The sequence below is a fragment of the Ambystoma mexicanum genome, chromosome 1q, assembly GCF_040938575.1.
Source record: "Ambystoma mexicanum isolate Mex_15411 chromosome 1q, UKY_AmexF1_1, whole genome shotgun sequence".
In the NCBI taxonomy this organism is placed as follows: domain Eukaryota; kingdom Metazoa; phylum Chordata; class Amphibia; order Caudata; family Ambystomatidae; genus Ambystoma; species Ambystoma mexicanum.
This window is the reverse complement of record NC_090922.1, coordinates 577,898,848-577,913,270: the sequence shown is the minus strand read 5'-3', so window position 1 is coordinate 577,913,270 and position 14,423 is coordinate 577,898,848. Positions and strand designations below refer to the sequence as shown.

General features: G+C 46.4%; 1 protein-coding gene across 1 annotated transcript in view; it reads left to right on the top strand.

Annotated features, from left to right (window-relative positions):
- Window positions 1-13,757, top strand: part of TMCO1 (transmembrane and coiled-coil domains 1) — a 363,846-nt gene extending 350,089 nt beyond the window's left edge. The window contains exon 7 of the mRNA XM_069641076.1: window positions 13,241-13,757. Coding sequence (XP_069497177.1) covers window positions 13,241-13,339 — 99 coding nt within the window. The 3' untranslated portion in view covers window positions 13,340-13,757. The remainder of the gene's footprint in view (window positions 1-13,240) is intronic.
- The last annotated feature ends 666 nt before the right edge of the window (window positions 13,758-14,423 follow it).

The window sequence follows — 14,423 nt, the reverse complement described above, 5'->3', positions numbered from 1 at the left end:
GAGACGTTCATAGTGGACTGAGAGTTTCCGCTTCTGTACGCGATCCCACCGGTCCCTGTCATTCCTCAAATGATCAGGAGGTTGAGAAGATTCCGGCGAACCATGATCCTAATTGCCCCGGATTGGGCCAGGAGAACATGGTACCCAGACCTTCTAGACTTGTCCATCTGCCCTCCAATTCGACTTCCACTCAGAGAGAACCTACTCTCACAGAAGGGAGGTCAGGTTCTCCATCCGGACATCAAAACCCTCAACCTTCACGCTTGGCTTCTGAAAGGCTGAGGTACAAGGATTGGGACATCCCTGATGATATTATGGAGGTGTTGCTTTCGGCAAGGAGGCCAGCAACAAAGTCTTTATACCGCTGCCGTTGGAACAGATTTTGCAGCTGGTGTAGAGAACAGAATATCGACCCTTTTTCATGTGGTACACCAATGGTTTTGTCCTTCCTACTATATTTGGCAAATTCAGGCCTTCAAGTTGGCACCATTAAGGGCTATCTCGCAGCGCTATCCATCTTTAAGCGTACTGCGGAAGAACCATCCTATTTCAAATTACCCTTGGTAATACCGTTTCTAAAGGGGTTAACCAATGTTTATCCCCCAAGACCATTCCAAGTTCCCCTATGGGATTTAAACTTAGTACTAACTTTCCTGATGGGTACACCTTTAGAACCTCTCCATTCTTGTTCGTTAAGATTCCTTACCCTTAAAACTGTTTTATTAATAGCACTTACATCTGCTAGAAGGGTGAGCGAATTACAAGCTCTTTCTTGTAAACCCCCTCATACTATATTTCACAAAGACAAAGTTGTCCTGCAAGTGAAGCCTAATTTCCTCCCAAAGGTGGTTTCTGAATTCCATATCACTCAGAAGATTACCCTACCATCTTTCTATCCTCCTCCTCACCCGGGGAAAGAGGAAGAGAGGTTACACAGGCTAGACCCTAGGAGGGCTTTAAGTTTTTACATTAGTAGACTAGCCAGGATAAGACAGGCAGACCAGCTGTTTGTAGGTTACACAGGTCACAAGCTGGGGTTACCAATAACTAAGCAGACCATTTCCAGATGGATCATTCTAGCCATTCTGGAATGTTATAAACTGGCAGGGAAAGAGCCCCCTCAAAACCTTAGGGCTCATTCGACCAGAGGTATTGCAGCTTCATCGGCCCTCAAAAGAGGCGTGCCGGTTAAAGACATATGTGCGGCCGCTACATGGTCGTCTGTCCATACCTTTACACGTTTTTACAATTTGGATTCCTCCTCCAGTCAAAAGACTAGGTTTGGAAGGGCTGTACTGCATTCTATTCATCAATAGAAGACAGCTTGAAGTCAGTACTCCCTCCTCCGATAATAGAATACTGCTATGGGAGCCTATCTAAAATGAGGAATACGTCGGAGGACACAATCCCTTCGAAGAACAAGTTACTTCTTACCTTGTAACGTTCTTTCGACGGGATGTTCCTCCGACGTATTCCTCATCGACCCTCCCATCCATCCCCGCAGTTCTACTTCCCTTGTTGTTGCAGCTTACGCTCCTTCAGGGTGATTAGTTAGTCCAGAAAGTATTATTGTGGGCTACAAAACGGAACTGAGCAACGGACGCTGCGCGCAGCCTTTATAGGCAGGATGACGTCGACGTCGATACGGCGGCTGTCGAGGGACATCGACTCGGAGGACGTCGACGCTCAGCGCCCTCTAGAGAAAAAATTTTTCTGAGGCCAGCAGAGCTGGAAGGAGATATCTAAGATGAGGAATACGTCGGAGGAACATCCCGTCGAAAGAACGTTACAAGGTAAGAAGTAACTTGTTCTACTGTTTCACTGTCAAAAAATGCAGTCGTGTCTGGAAGATCAATGAAGTATGCGATCGGGAAGCTAGCATTAATTTTGGGAGCTGTCCAAACCTGCCCAATGATGGTGCAAGGTATCAAACCTACTGAAAGAGATCCCATGGCATCTCGACAGATCGGTCCCTCAAGGAATGGGTATTGTAAATGGGTATATCTTCACAGCGCCAATGATTGATCAGGAATTCCTAATAATAACATGCTACATTGAAGTGTTTCACCTAGCCCTGAAAGCCTTCAATTCCTTTGTGCAGGGCAAGGAGATATTAAACTAACATCACTATAACCATATACTACCTAAGCAAACAAGATAATGCCCTATTGAGAATTTGCTCGGGTGGGGATGCTCCGACACTCACCATTAGTCCTGCACTACTGTGCGGTTGTTGCTCAATATGTAAGAGCCACCACCTTAAACCAACTGCTCTTAGGGGACCACAAATGGGTGCTCACCCAATTTTACAGATGTCCAGCAACCTTCTGTGATACAAAACAGATTTCAAAGTCTATGCAATAACAGGAGTGCTCCTGCACAGAAAATGGGTTTTAGGAACTGGGGGTTAATAAAAATAGATTCTTGATCTACTGCAGAAACGCCATACCACAAAGAATGTCACACACACACACACATATATATGAATCTGGAGCCGGTTATTTCTTAACTTCCAACTTGGTAGGACTTTGGTCACCAGACCTATACTCATGAATGCAACTGGACATTGAACAATTTGTTTCCTTCAATTATTTTGCAGAAAGGGTCCAGCTTTTTTAGTACCTTGCTTCCACAACTGGTTTGTTCCTTGTGTTTTGTCCTGTATTTCTCTGCTTGGAACTAGGACTCGAACAAAAAACACAGGTTATTTTAATGTATGTTGGACACAGAATGCTTAGCTTATGCAACATTAATTCTTGTAATCAGCCAGCTGTTCTTTCCATCTGTTACCCTTGGAGTTAGTAGTTATCAGGAAGCATTAATTGAAGAAGCTGTCCTAATTAAATGGCTTCTTGGGATTTGGTTTTCAACCCTACTTTACCATTACCTCATTCTTCTTGACATTTCTGCCACCTTCAATATGGTTTATCATGTTTTCTTACAGTTGACTCTCTCATACCTTACATTCCAAAACACCAGCCTCAATTGAGTTGCTTCCTGCATGGCTAATCCCCCCCCCCGCACCTGCTTTCCTGGAACTGCAACTCACAGGAGGGTTTTCCTCAAAACTCAATCCTTCACACTTTTTCTTCTGTCTTATATCCGTTTGCAGGTGATCCTCAGATACTTCCCCTTCCCACTTTCACCCCCAAGTTATCCTCTTGCATCACTAAGTGCCTTTCTGCGATTCATCACTGGATGGCATTGCACTGCCTGGCCTGATGCTGAACTCGGATAAAGCTTAAGCAATGTGACTTTCCTTTATCCTTTCTCACCGACAACCTGGGAGTTCTTGGAGTGCAATCTCCATTTTCACCAGTTAATCACATCCTCTATTGCAACTGCCAGATTCAGCCTCCAGAACATCCATGAAAATGAACCCCTTTCTCAATGTTCATTTTACTGAAACTAATTGCCAACCCTGTTTCAAAGCAGGCTGGATTATTGTTTCAGCACAGTCTTGGGTCTCTTTCTCTACTCCTTTAGGACTCTCACAATGCTCACCCACCTCCAAACATTTTATTCACCCAAAACGGTTATCTATGCGAGAATTTTCCCTATTAGATTTCCTTTTTATGGAATTCAAATCTATCCATGGGCTAACACCGATACTGTAGAAGTGACCGAATCCAGTGTTTGAGGAAGAGGTGACAATTCTTTTTGTACTTTTTTTACTGATTTTTATTTTTTATTTTGTTAGTTTTTTATTGTTTTTTTTTCTTCAATAAAATATATGTGGGGGTGGGGTAAGGGATATTGCTAAAGGTAGGGGAAACTATATGGGCTGTGGAGTATCCCCCCTCGCAATAAATAAATTCAGTCTCTTCACTTTTGTGAAAGCATGGATTCGGTCAAATCACCTACATCCAACACCTCTTACACATCTTACTTGGCAAAATCAGACTCCTGCAAGCCTCCCACTTGCATTCTGCATGTGCAATCCACCTCAACCCAAAATTTGGCAGCTGGTAAATTCTTTCATTGGAATGGTGTACATCTGTACAATAAAGAGCTCAAGCTACTGCGGCTAGCTCCACCAAAAAAAGGGTGGTTTGGAGAATTTTTTGAATAATCTAAAATGGTGCATTTTACCATTCTCTTTTTGAGAAATGTTGGGCAAGGACGCCCTACAATTTGTCCTCTAGTGTAACGCACACAAAAGCCAATAGATTCCAGGTCACCAAAGTACACAGGAGGATTTCCGAAAACATGTTCATGCTTGTGCCCACAATATATGCCACTATCTTACCACTGCAAGAACATTTTAATGCTGGTTTTGCCCAGAAAGGCCAATGTTTGCCACTGTAAGAAAAACTGTAAGCACACATTTCAGTAGAACTAGGTTAAAATGAGGAGAATGTACAATTGGTACCATAGAGAGGACACATGAAAAACACCAACATTACACAGGAGGATTTTGCAAAACATTTTTATGCTGGCTGTGCCTACAAAAAAAATCATGCATTATGTTTCAACGGTATTGTAGCACGATTTCCCTTTCATGCTGGCTGCGCCCAAGGAAGGCCATTAAACCCAATATATATATATATATCAGCATTGCTGCTGTAAAACGCATGTCTGTGCTGCTTGTGCCCGAGATCATCAGGCCTGTCTCCATAATAGATGCCAGCACTGCCACTGTAAAAATAAAAATGGAAGGATGCTGGTGCCCAAACACTTCATGATGCCGGTCTTAACAATATATATCTGCACTTGACCCATTCATACTGTTTATACCCAAAGAAAATCACTTGATGCTTTCCAATAAATGCCAGCGTTGCACCCCTTTTCATGCTACTAATGCCCAAATCAAATCAGTCTGTCAAAAGTTTCAAGCAGGTTTCAGCAGGGAGTCTTTGAGGCTGACATCCTTTCCTTCCCCATATGTTTTCACTCTCCTTTCAGCAGTATATATCCTGCATTCTTACCAGCTCTACCCACCACCAGTAAGTGATAGAACTAGAGATGCTGCGGCACCTTCAGCCACACAGTACTTGAGGCATGTGATTGTTTACATTTTGATTTTTAAATGTTTGATTTCAATTCCCTCTGAAATTGGTTCCAGTACAACTATCTGTTCTCTCCCCCCCGCCCCACCACTCAGTCTTCATCTGTCTTCTCTGCAGTTGACACATCTCTCAATTTTTCAGCTCCTATTTTATTATACATAATGTTATCGGTCTCATCTCTGTCGTTCGGGCTATCATTCCGCTCCAACCCTTATCTTTCCTCCTCCTCCTCCTTCCTTTTGATACATACCCTCAATTTCCTGGTTTTGCTTTCTCTGCTTCAGCGATTCCCCTCTTTTCCCCATTCCTTACGTCCCACTCTTCTTTATACTGTTGAATCTATCGTCATAACTTGTTCGTCAATTCTTCACCAATCCATCTTCTCCTAATGTATCACCTGCCTCCTCTCCATGCTTTACAGCTCCCATCCTACATCTGCCTTCCCTATTACTATCCTATTTAGTCTTCATCCTTCACCTATTCTTCTCTCCAGCCTTCACATAGCGTCACTTTCGTTTTCAAGCACTCCCCTTTCTCCATCCTTACCACACCCTTCCTCTCTATTTCCCACCTCGCTCTTGCTCCATTGACCTTGTTGGTGCTCTTCTATCCATCTTTTAGGGTTCTCTCCTCACGTCTTCTCTCCTTTGCTGATGCTTTACTGCAATAGAAAACACTAAATTACAGGTCAGAGGGCTAAAGAGCCATCACTGGTTCTTCTCCGGATCACATGGAACCAACTGCAATTGCTGTTATTGAAGCCTTATCAAGCAAGAGGATTTTCACCAGGAGGATGTTCTCCCTTGTCCTGCATTCTTCTCACCAAGATGCAATTTGAGCTAAAACTAAACATACAGGAATAATACTCTATTTCGAATGGATTGTGTCCTCCAACGTATTCCACATGTAATGTCCACAGCTGTGCACTTCGGAAACTTTGTTCGGCAGAGGGCGTCCTGCGTCGGGTCGATGTCACTCAAAGGCCTCCGGAGGAATGGGCTGCTTTTCGGGAGCAGATGTTGGCGATTTTCCAATCGCAGGGCACAGTTCCGTCCGCGCCTTCTGACTAAGCCGGCAAGGAACGGTCTCGATCAGTGGCTCACACGCCTTTGGGATCCGGTCCTCGGCACAATCCTCCTCGGGAACCTTCGAGGTCCCGATCGGACAATGCTCAGGATGGTTGCAAGAGACGTGCTTCCAGGTCTCGGTCCTCATCCCCAGCGAGACTGCAGAAGCCTACTAAGGGCTTGGATACCGACATCGAAGCTTTGCCTTCGTATCAGCCTTCTGCACCAGTGTCGACGCCGAACTGTCGATGCTCTCTATGCCGAAGCCATCAGCGCCCTCGACGACTTTGAGGCATTTTGGTTGGAATTTACCATCGGAGATCCCTGCTGCTGTGGATCCTCCTAGGAAGGCTACTTCCAAGTCTGTGAGACCTGTTAAGGACTCCACGCGCTCTGCTGTTCCGAGACAGGACTTTTCCCTCCCTCTGGATGACATTTATGAGGAGGAAGAGAGGTCAGATTTTGATCTTGACCCTGTTGAGCCTGATGGGGCTCCTGTCTTGTCAGGGGATAGCCAACTGGAAGAGTTGAGACAAACTCTTCATGATGCTAGTGGCCTGGACACTTCTCCGGAAGTGGAATTTGGCAGGCCTGAGCTTGGGGCTCATGCTGAGTCGTCCTACAGGAGACTCATGGCTAGAGTCTTGGAGTATCTGGGCTGGTCCAGTCCTCCTGAAGAGTTTGTGCAAGATGATAGACATTTTAGATAAAGGTCCATCCTCTGACCCGGTGTTACCTTTTCATCAAACCTTATAGGAAAGGGTGGCGGCTTCCTGGCAGTCACCGGAATCTCTTCCGGCTGTTAACAAATCATTAACCAAGAAATACCGCCCTCCCGGTAGCGACCCCAGCTACCTATCCACTCGCCCCACTCCCGAAGGTTTGGTGGTTCAGACAGCTACGGCCAAAATCAGCCAACTCCACTTGTGCCGTGGCAAGATTTTCACATACACTGTGGAACTGTGTTTCTCTTGCGGCTGAGCATATTCCCGAGGGGGAAGAAAGGGATGGGTTCCCTGCTCTCGTGCAAGATGGCAAGGATGCCATGTGTGAATCCCTTCTGTCGGGTTTGGACACGAGCACCATTATACGTAGATTTGCATGGTTGCGGAAGTCGGGTTTTGCTCCGGATGTGCAAGCCTGTCTTTTGAACATGCCCTTTGATGGCGCGCATCTGTTTGGCAGCAAGGCTGACAAGAGCCTTCAGAGGTTGCAGACCTCAAAAGCTGTGATGAAATCTTTAAGCGCAGCCGTGCGTCAATCTCTGCCTTTTTGTCCTAGGGGACAGCAGTGGAGGGGAGGTTCTTTTTGTTACTACTCCTCCTTTGGTAGAATGAGAGGAGCCGCCAGCCAAAGGGGTCAGCGTAAAAGTACATGTGGTGGTTGGGGAAATAGAGGTGCCAAAGCCGCTCAGGCAGCTGCCTCTTTGCAGCCGCTCCAAAACAGTCATGAGGCCATGTCCCATGGTTCGCCGGTTGGGGGCAGACTGTCTCAGCATCTGCATTTTTCTGGCGGGCCATTAGTTCGGATGCGTGGTTTCTGGATACAATTGCCTGCGGCTACTGCCTTCCCTTCCTAAAGTGGCGTCACGACAATCCACCGGGAAATCTCTTTGAAGCTTCCGAATCTGCTCCTTGTGCAGGAGATCTTGACCCTGCTAGAGAAAGGCGCTATAGAACTGGTGCCTGTAGCGGAGAGCAACAAGGGTTGCTGTTCCCCTTATTTTTTGATCCTCAAGAAAGACTGGGATTGAGACCCATCCTGGACTTGCGTTGGTTGAACAAACTTCTCAGGAAGGACAAGTTCAAGATGGTCACTCTTTCTCAAGTCCAGGACCTTCAACTTCAGGATTGGTTGGTGTCTCTGGACCTACAGGATGCTGACTTTCATATGCCGATTCATCCCAAGCACAGAAAGTACCTGAGGTTTGCGGCTGCCGACTTGCACTTTTGGGTCCTGCCATTCGGATTCACCTCCGCCCGAGGGTCTTCACCAAGCTAATGGTGTTGGTGGCAGCGTATCTCATGCGAGGGGGGGGGGATTCACATCTACCTCTACCTGGACGACCGGCTGATCCATCCGCGCTCTCCCGAGCAAGCATTGGTTCACCTCAGTCTCCTCTGCCGCTCCCTCCACAGGCTGGGCTTCTCTCTCAATTTCAAGAAGTCACATCTGACACCTTCCCAACACAGGACATCAGGGCTCTGTTGGACACGTCCTTGGGGAAGTGCTCGTCTCCCAAGGTGTTGGTTCATCACATTGTGCAGTTGGTGGACAAGATTCAACGCGCCCAGAGCCTCCCAGCTTTCGAATTCTTAAGGTTGCTCAGCCTCATGGCAGCCTGCATTTTTCTGGTGCCAGAGGCCAGGCTGAGGTTGAGATCCCTGCAATGGGTCCTCAAGATGCAGTGGTCACAGTTCTCAGGCAGGATGTCGGATCCTGTTCAGATTCCACTCTTGGTCTCCCAGGATCTTCTGTGGTGGGCCGACAAAGGGAACCTGATGAAAGGGGAGCAGTTTTGGCAACCATGGCCGGGGGTGACTGTAGTGACGGATGCTTCCCTCACAGGATGGGGCGCTCATGCCAACGCCTTGACCGCCAGCGGTCGTTGGTCTCCGTCGGAGTCCAAACTCCACATCAACCTGTTAGAGCGGAGGGCAATCAGGCTTGCCCTGAAGACTTTTCTGCCGTCTGTGCGGGGGAAGAGTGTCCTGATCATGACGGACAACACAGTGGCCATCCATTACCTCATCAAAAAAGGTGTTGTGGGGTCACTCCCGTTGTGCAGAGAGGCGATGAAGCTCTGGTTCTGCGCCATCCAGCAGGGAATTTCACTCTCGGCGGTTCATCTGGCCGGTGACGAAAAAGTGGCGGCGGACGCTCTGAGCAGGCAGAGCACGATCTCTCACAAGCGGGAGTTGGCTCAGGAAGTCTTCTGAAGATCTTCGCCCTTTGGGGAAACCCACAAGTGGATCTCTTTGCCACGAGTGCCAACTGGAAGTACGAGAGACTTTGCTCAAGGGAATTTCCTCCGAGAGGAGCCGTAGGAGACATGTTTGTGGTGGACTGGTCATTCCCACTGCTGCATGCGTTTCCTCCAGTCCCCGTCATTCTTCAAGTGTTACGGAGGTTCGGGTCCCACATGATCCTCATTGCTCCGGATTGAGCCAGGAGAGCGTGGTACCCGGACCTTCTAGAAATGCCCATCCAGAGGTCAGGACTCTCAACCGTCATGCTTGGTATCTGAAAGGTTGAGATATAAGGATTGGGACCTCCCAGATAATGTGATGGAGGTGCTGCTTTCAGCCAGAAGGCCAGCAACAAAATCCCTGTACCGTTGGCGTAAGCTTCGCGACTGGTGCAGAGGACAAAATGTTGATCCTTTTCAGTGTTCCATTCCTATGGTTTTGTCTTGCTTACTTTCTTTGGCCCAGAGGGGTCTTCGTGTTGGTACGTACCATTAAAGGTTACCTGGCAGTGCTGGCTATATTTAAGCGCTCGTCTGAAGAATGTTCTTACTTTAAGATTCCTTTGATTTCTCAATTTCTTAAAGGACTGACTAATGTGTTCCCGCCGTCCCCTTTACAGGTGCCGGTTTGGGATTTGGTTTTGAAAGTTCTAATGGGTGCTCCATTTGAACCTTTGCACTCTTGTCCTTCTTGGTTGCGGTTACTTCCGCTCGCAGAGTGTGTGAATTGCATGCACTTTCATCTAAGCCACTCCTTACTGTGTTCCACAAGGACAGGGTTGTACTACGGGTACGTCTTTCCTTTCTACCTAAGGTAGTATCTGAATTTCATTTGAGCCAGAAAGTGATTCTTCCTTCTTTCTATCCTCCTCCTTATCCTGGTAAGGAAGAGGAATCACTCCTTAGGTTGGATCCTAGGAGAGCTCTGAGCTTTTATATTTCTACGATGTCCAGGGTCTGAGTGGACGATCAACTCTTTGTGGGTTATGCTGGACACAGATTGGGCAAGGCCGTTACCAAACATACCTTGTCCAGGTGGATTATCTTCACCATTACTGAGTGTTACCGGTTGGCGGGTAAGGACCCTCCTGAAGGGTTGCAAGCTCATTCCACTAGGGGCGTGGCTACTTCCTCTGCCCTCCAACGGGAAGTTCCTATTAGGAACATTTGTGATGCAGCCACATGGGCTTCTATATACACCTCTGTTAAACATTACTCCCTGGATACGATCCATGGCCAAGATATGGCCTTTGGTAAGGCGGTTCTTTATTCCGCCATCTAATTGGATATTCTAAATTATTTTCCCTCCTCCATTTTCTGGTACTGCTTTGGGCGTCTGTCAAAGATGTGGAATACATTGGAGGACACAATCCATTCAAAGAACAAGTTACTTACTAACTGGTAACGTTCTTTCGATTGAATGTTCCTCCAACGTATTCCACATCGCCCTCCCAGCCTGCCCCTGTGGAGAATGTCCTATGCGATTGCAGCTTACGTTTCCGCAAGGCTATGTGCAGTCCGGCAGGCATTTGTTTGGTGCCACACATTGAGGGAAAAAAACATAAACTGAGGCTACGGGTGCCGTGCGTCCTATTTTTAACATCCGGTGATGTCACTCTCTACAGAGGCCTTCAAGGGACATTAACCTGACTCAGGACGCCCTCTGCCGAAAAGGTTTCCGAAGTGCACAGCTGTGGACATTACATGTCCAAGATGTGGAATACGTTGGAGGAATATCCAATCAAAAGAATGGTACCAGTTGATAAGTAACTTGTTCTTCTCGTACATGAACTTCCAATGGTAAACATCACTTGCAAATCTCTTGCTATGAAACGAGGCGCTCGTTCAGCCCCTTTACTTTAATCTTTGTCATGTTACATTAGTTGAAAATGTGTGGAAACTGGTATGCTGAGAACTGCATTTCGCTTTGTTACAACAAACTGGTGGTATGTGAACCCCCTCTGTTTGTCCAGCTGACTGCAAACACCCTTTACCAGTTGCAGTCGTGAAATGCCAGTCTAGTACTGGGTTTAACTTTACATCCTGCGACTTGTAGTCCTGCGTTTATAATGGGGAAAGCCAGGTTTACAAGGTCCAGATTGCAAAATTAAAACCAGGACTAAAGTACCATCTCCCACACAAAATGAAGCATGTTGGCATAAAAACACATTTGAATTGTGGGTGCAGTTTCTCTCTGATCTCATAAGAAACTCCTTTTTGAATGTTCAACAATCTTCGGTAGTTGCACACGGCTGCATTTGGTAGTGGTGCGCATCTCCAGAGTGGTAAAGAAGCATAGAGTACTGCGTCTAGGAAGCCAGTGAGTTTTTCATGTACATTCATGAAGAAACCAAGAGACACAGACAAACACGCGGGCGCACATGTACATTCTCAAAAACTTTTTTTTTTTTTTTTAAGTAACTCTTCCGCCCTGGTTGTAATTACTATAGTTATCGTATAGATTTTACTTTGCCCGTTTTATGTCTCTCCTCTTCCCCATTATACATATTTGAATTGCAATTTATTAAGATTTCACGTAGCACACCCAGTAAGTGGATGGTTCTTGCCATTTTCCCAGACCCGATATCCTACAAAGTCTCCCCGGATCCCGATAAACCATTTGCATCTTTAACAGTTTTAGGGCCTGGTTCATGGAAATGTGCGCAGAAATCCAGCAAGGGCTATCCGCCGAGAAGGATACTGCGCAAAGTTTAAAAAATGCATGCTATGCGTATTCATGGAATTGTTTGTGCAAAGTAACCATATTTGCAAGTCGTGGCTGGAACGCCCCTGACATGCCCACACACAAAGCATAAACAGCCACTATTGCACACTCCCCCAGGCGTGAATACATGCACCTTTCAAACAGTTTGTGGGGTCCCCCACAAGCAGGCCTGCATCTTGGGGACCCTGCGCAGTCTCCCGTAAATGTTCCTGTCCCCGACCAACTGCGTATGAAAAATCATAACTCGATCTAAACTCAGAAAATCTGCGTGTGAACCCCTGTAAACTGTTCCTGCACCCCTCAATCCGACATGCAACCCTACCTCTGTGCTGCAAATCCTATGTGCAAGTGTACTTCCGCCTGCCTTCCTTCCTTCGGGTGGCGGATCATATGAAGGACTTGTGTGGCCATTTCCCGGCAGAGTTGTCGCGTGATCGAATCCATGAACACGTCTTGTGCTGCGCAATTGTGGGCGTGCGAGGGACTGCCTACAGGCGGTCCCTTGGAACTGCCATTTTTGAGCATGTCCTTTCCCATTTTTGGTGTTCTGCCCCCTTCCCAGACCTCTCCACGTGAATGCAGGAAAAGTACTGCGCATTAGATTCCATGAATGTGGGTTTGTGCACGCATACCCTATTTTCTGCACAATTAATTCCATGAATCAGGCCCTTCCGTGTTTTGTTTTGTTTTTTTTTTTTTTAAATTGCTAAAGTCAGGATTCTGTCTTGTCACAAGGACCAGGATTGAGACACCCACAAGACCACTTGAACGTCTGGCCAGGATAAGCGTGAAATTGCTTGTTCGAATCGTACTCTGTAGAAAATATTTACGTACAACATTGCAGGTTTAAAAGGTGTGCACCTTCTATATTTTTGTTGCCACATTAGAGGAAACTTCCCTCCTTTATGGAGTTCTTTTCCAGGTGTTTGATTAATCTCTGGAAAGGCAAATCTTTTTTTATGTGCCGAGGGGGCTGAGAAAAATCTTAGTTTAACCCCTATTCAGGCGGAGCTCCTCCTCCCCCCCAATATCACACCCACTCACTGGTGGGATCCCACAGTTAATCATTTCCATTTCCAGGGCAGCTTTCAAACCTAAATCGGTAATTCTTTCCCATATGTCGATTGCACGCCGCCTACATTTTACTGTCCGAAAGTGATCACAAAACAGTTTGAAAGTGTCTTGCAAAGTATGAACGCAGTGCTTGCAGTTGTACTTTTCTTATGTCAGGAATGGTGCTTAAAGTGCTGTGGGACCGAGCATGCTTTTGGTGCCATGCAAAAGCTTGTAGATCTGTATATGCATGCACGCACCAAAGCATTGCTAAAACTCTTATTTTGTTACCCAAATAGCTAACGTTTGGTGCTTGAAACCTATTGCCCGTGTGTTGATTCTGTATTAAATTTGTTTTTGGCCAGGTTAGCCTTATGGGTCACTTAGTGATTACAATGTCACATTTTGTGTCTTGCAGAACATTCAGAAGATGTTGGGCCTGGCTCCATCCAGAGCAGCCACAAAACAAGCTGGGGGATTCCTGGGCCCTCCACCACAAGCAGGGAAATTTGCCTAATCCTACCTAAAAATCAACCGGTTCCTTGTAGTAGACTAGGATTGAGAAACGCAGATGTAGCTTTTTTTCATGTTGACCACCCCATATCTTGCTGCAATGTTTCCACTTAGCCTGCTGCCTCCCGGTTCCTGATGTAGCTGGTCTATAATTATCATGATCAAATGGCACTCCATGGCATTTCTGGCCTTTGACCTGGCATAAGACCGCTCTCAAAGGCTACAGGAACCATGAAATAACTGGAGGAATACTTTTTTTTTTTTCCTCCCACAGCAACATGATCCTCCAGCACTGCTGCGAAAAGTGTTTGAGGGTAGTTGCTCTGTGTTAATATCACAGTGTACGATCTATACGTTCATAGACGAGGTGCAGCAGATCTAGTGCAACAGAAACTTGAAATTAATAAAATTATTTTGGGTAATGCTTTCCTTTTTCTGGATGTTCGTGTTAGATGCCTGGGGTGAGAGAATGAGCGTTGTTTGATGGTGATCAGCATGCTGCCTAAAGTAAAGCTCCCAGGAAATCAAAGCTGCTCTCCAGAAAGTACACAATACTGCCTTTAATGCGACCTAGACAGATTGTCCAGTGAGATGTTGTGACATGTTACAGCCCCACTGTATTTTACACCTTTGGGTCCTAGATTGTTTTCCCACGGTATAAATCGTGTGCCCCACCACAAGCACTATGCCAATCGCACACGGAATTTAACACCACCGCCCCCTCACCCGACATTAAACGGAACTCTGCAACCAACTTCAAAATCACTGCGGTTGTGGCACCTACAGCCAATGCACAGTAGCACCAGGAGCACATGCCCCTATGCCGCCAACAGAGACCACCTAGAAATGTACCCGCGTGTTTCAGGAACTGCACACATCAACACAGCTGCAAAGCTATCTTGCATTTCCCCTTCACCCCCACTAACCAAACTTTTCTTTCTGTTCCCCCAAAAGCATCTGGAGACCATGCAAACTGCAATCCCAGTAACCGAACATGGTGCTTGTGGCAGGCAGTATTACATGGGTGGCTTTTAAATAAGATGTCGACATTGTAACCTTTGTCGTTAGGGTAACGCGCACTACAGAAT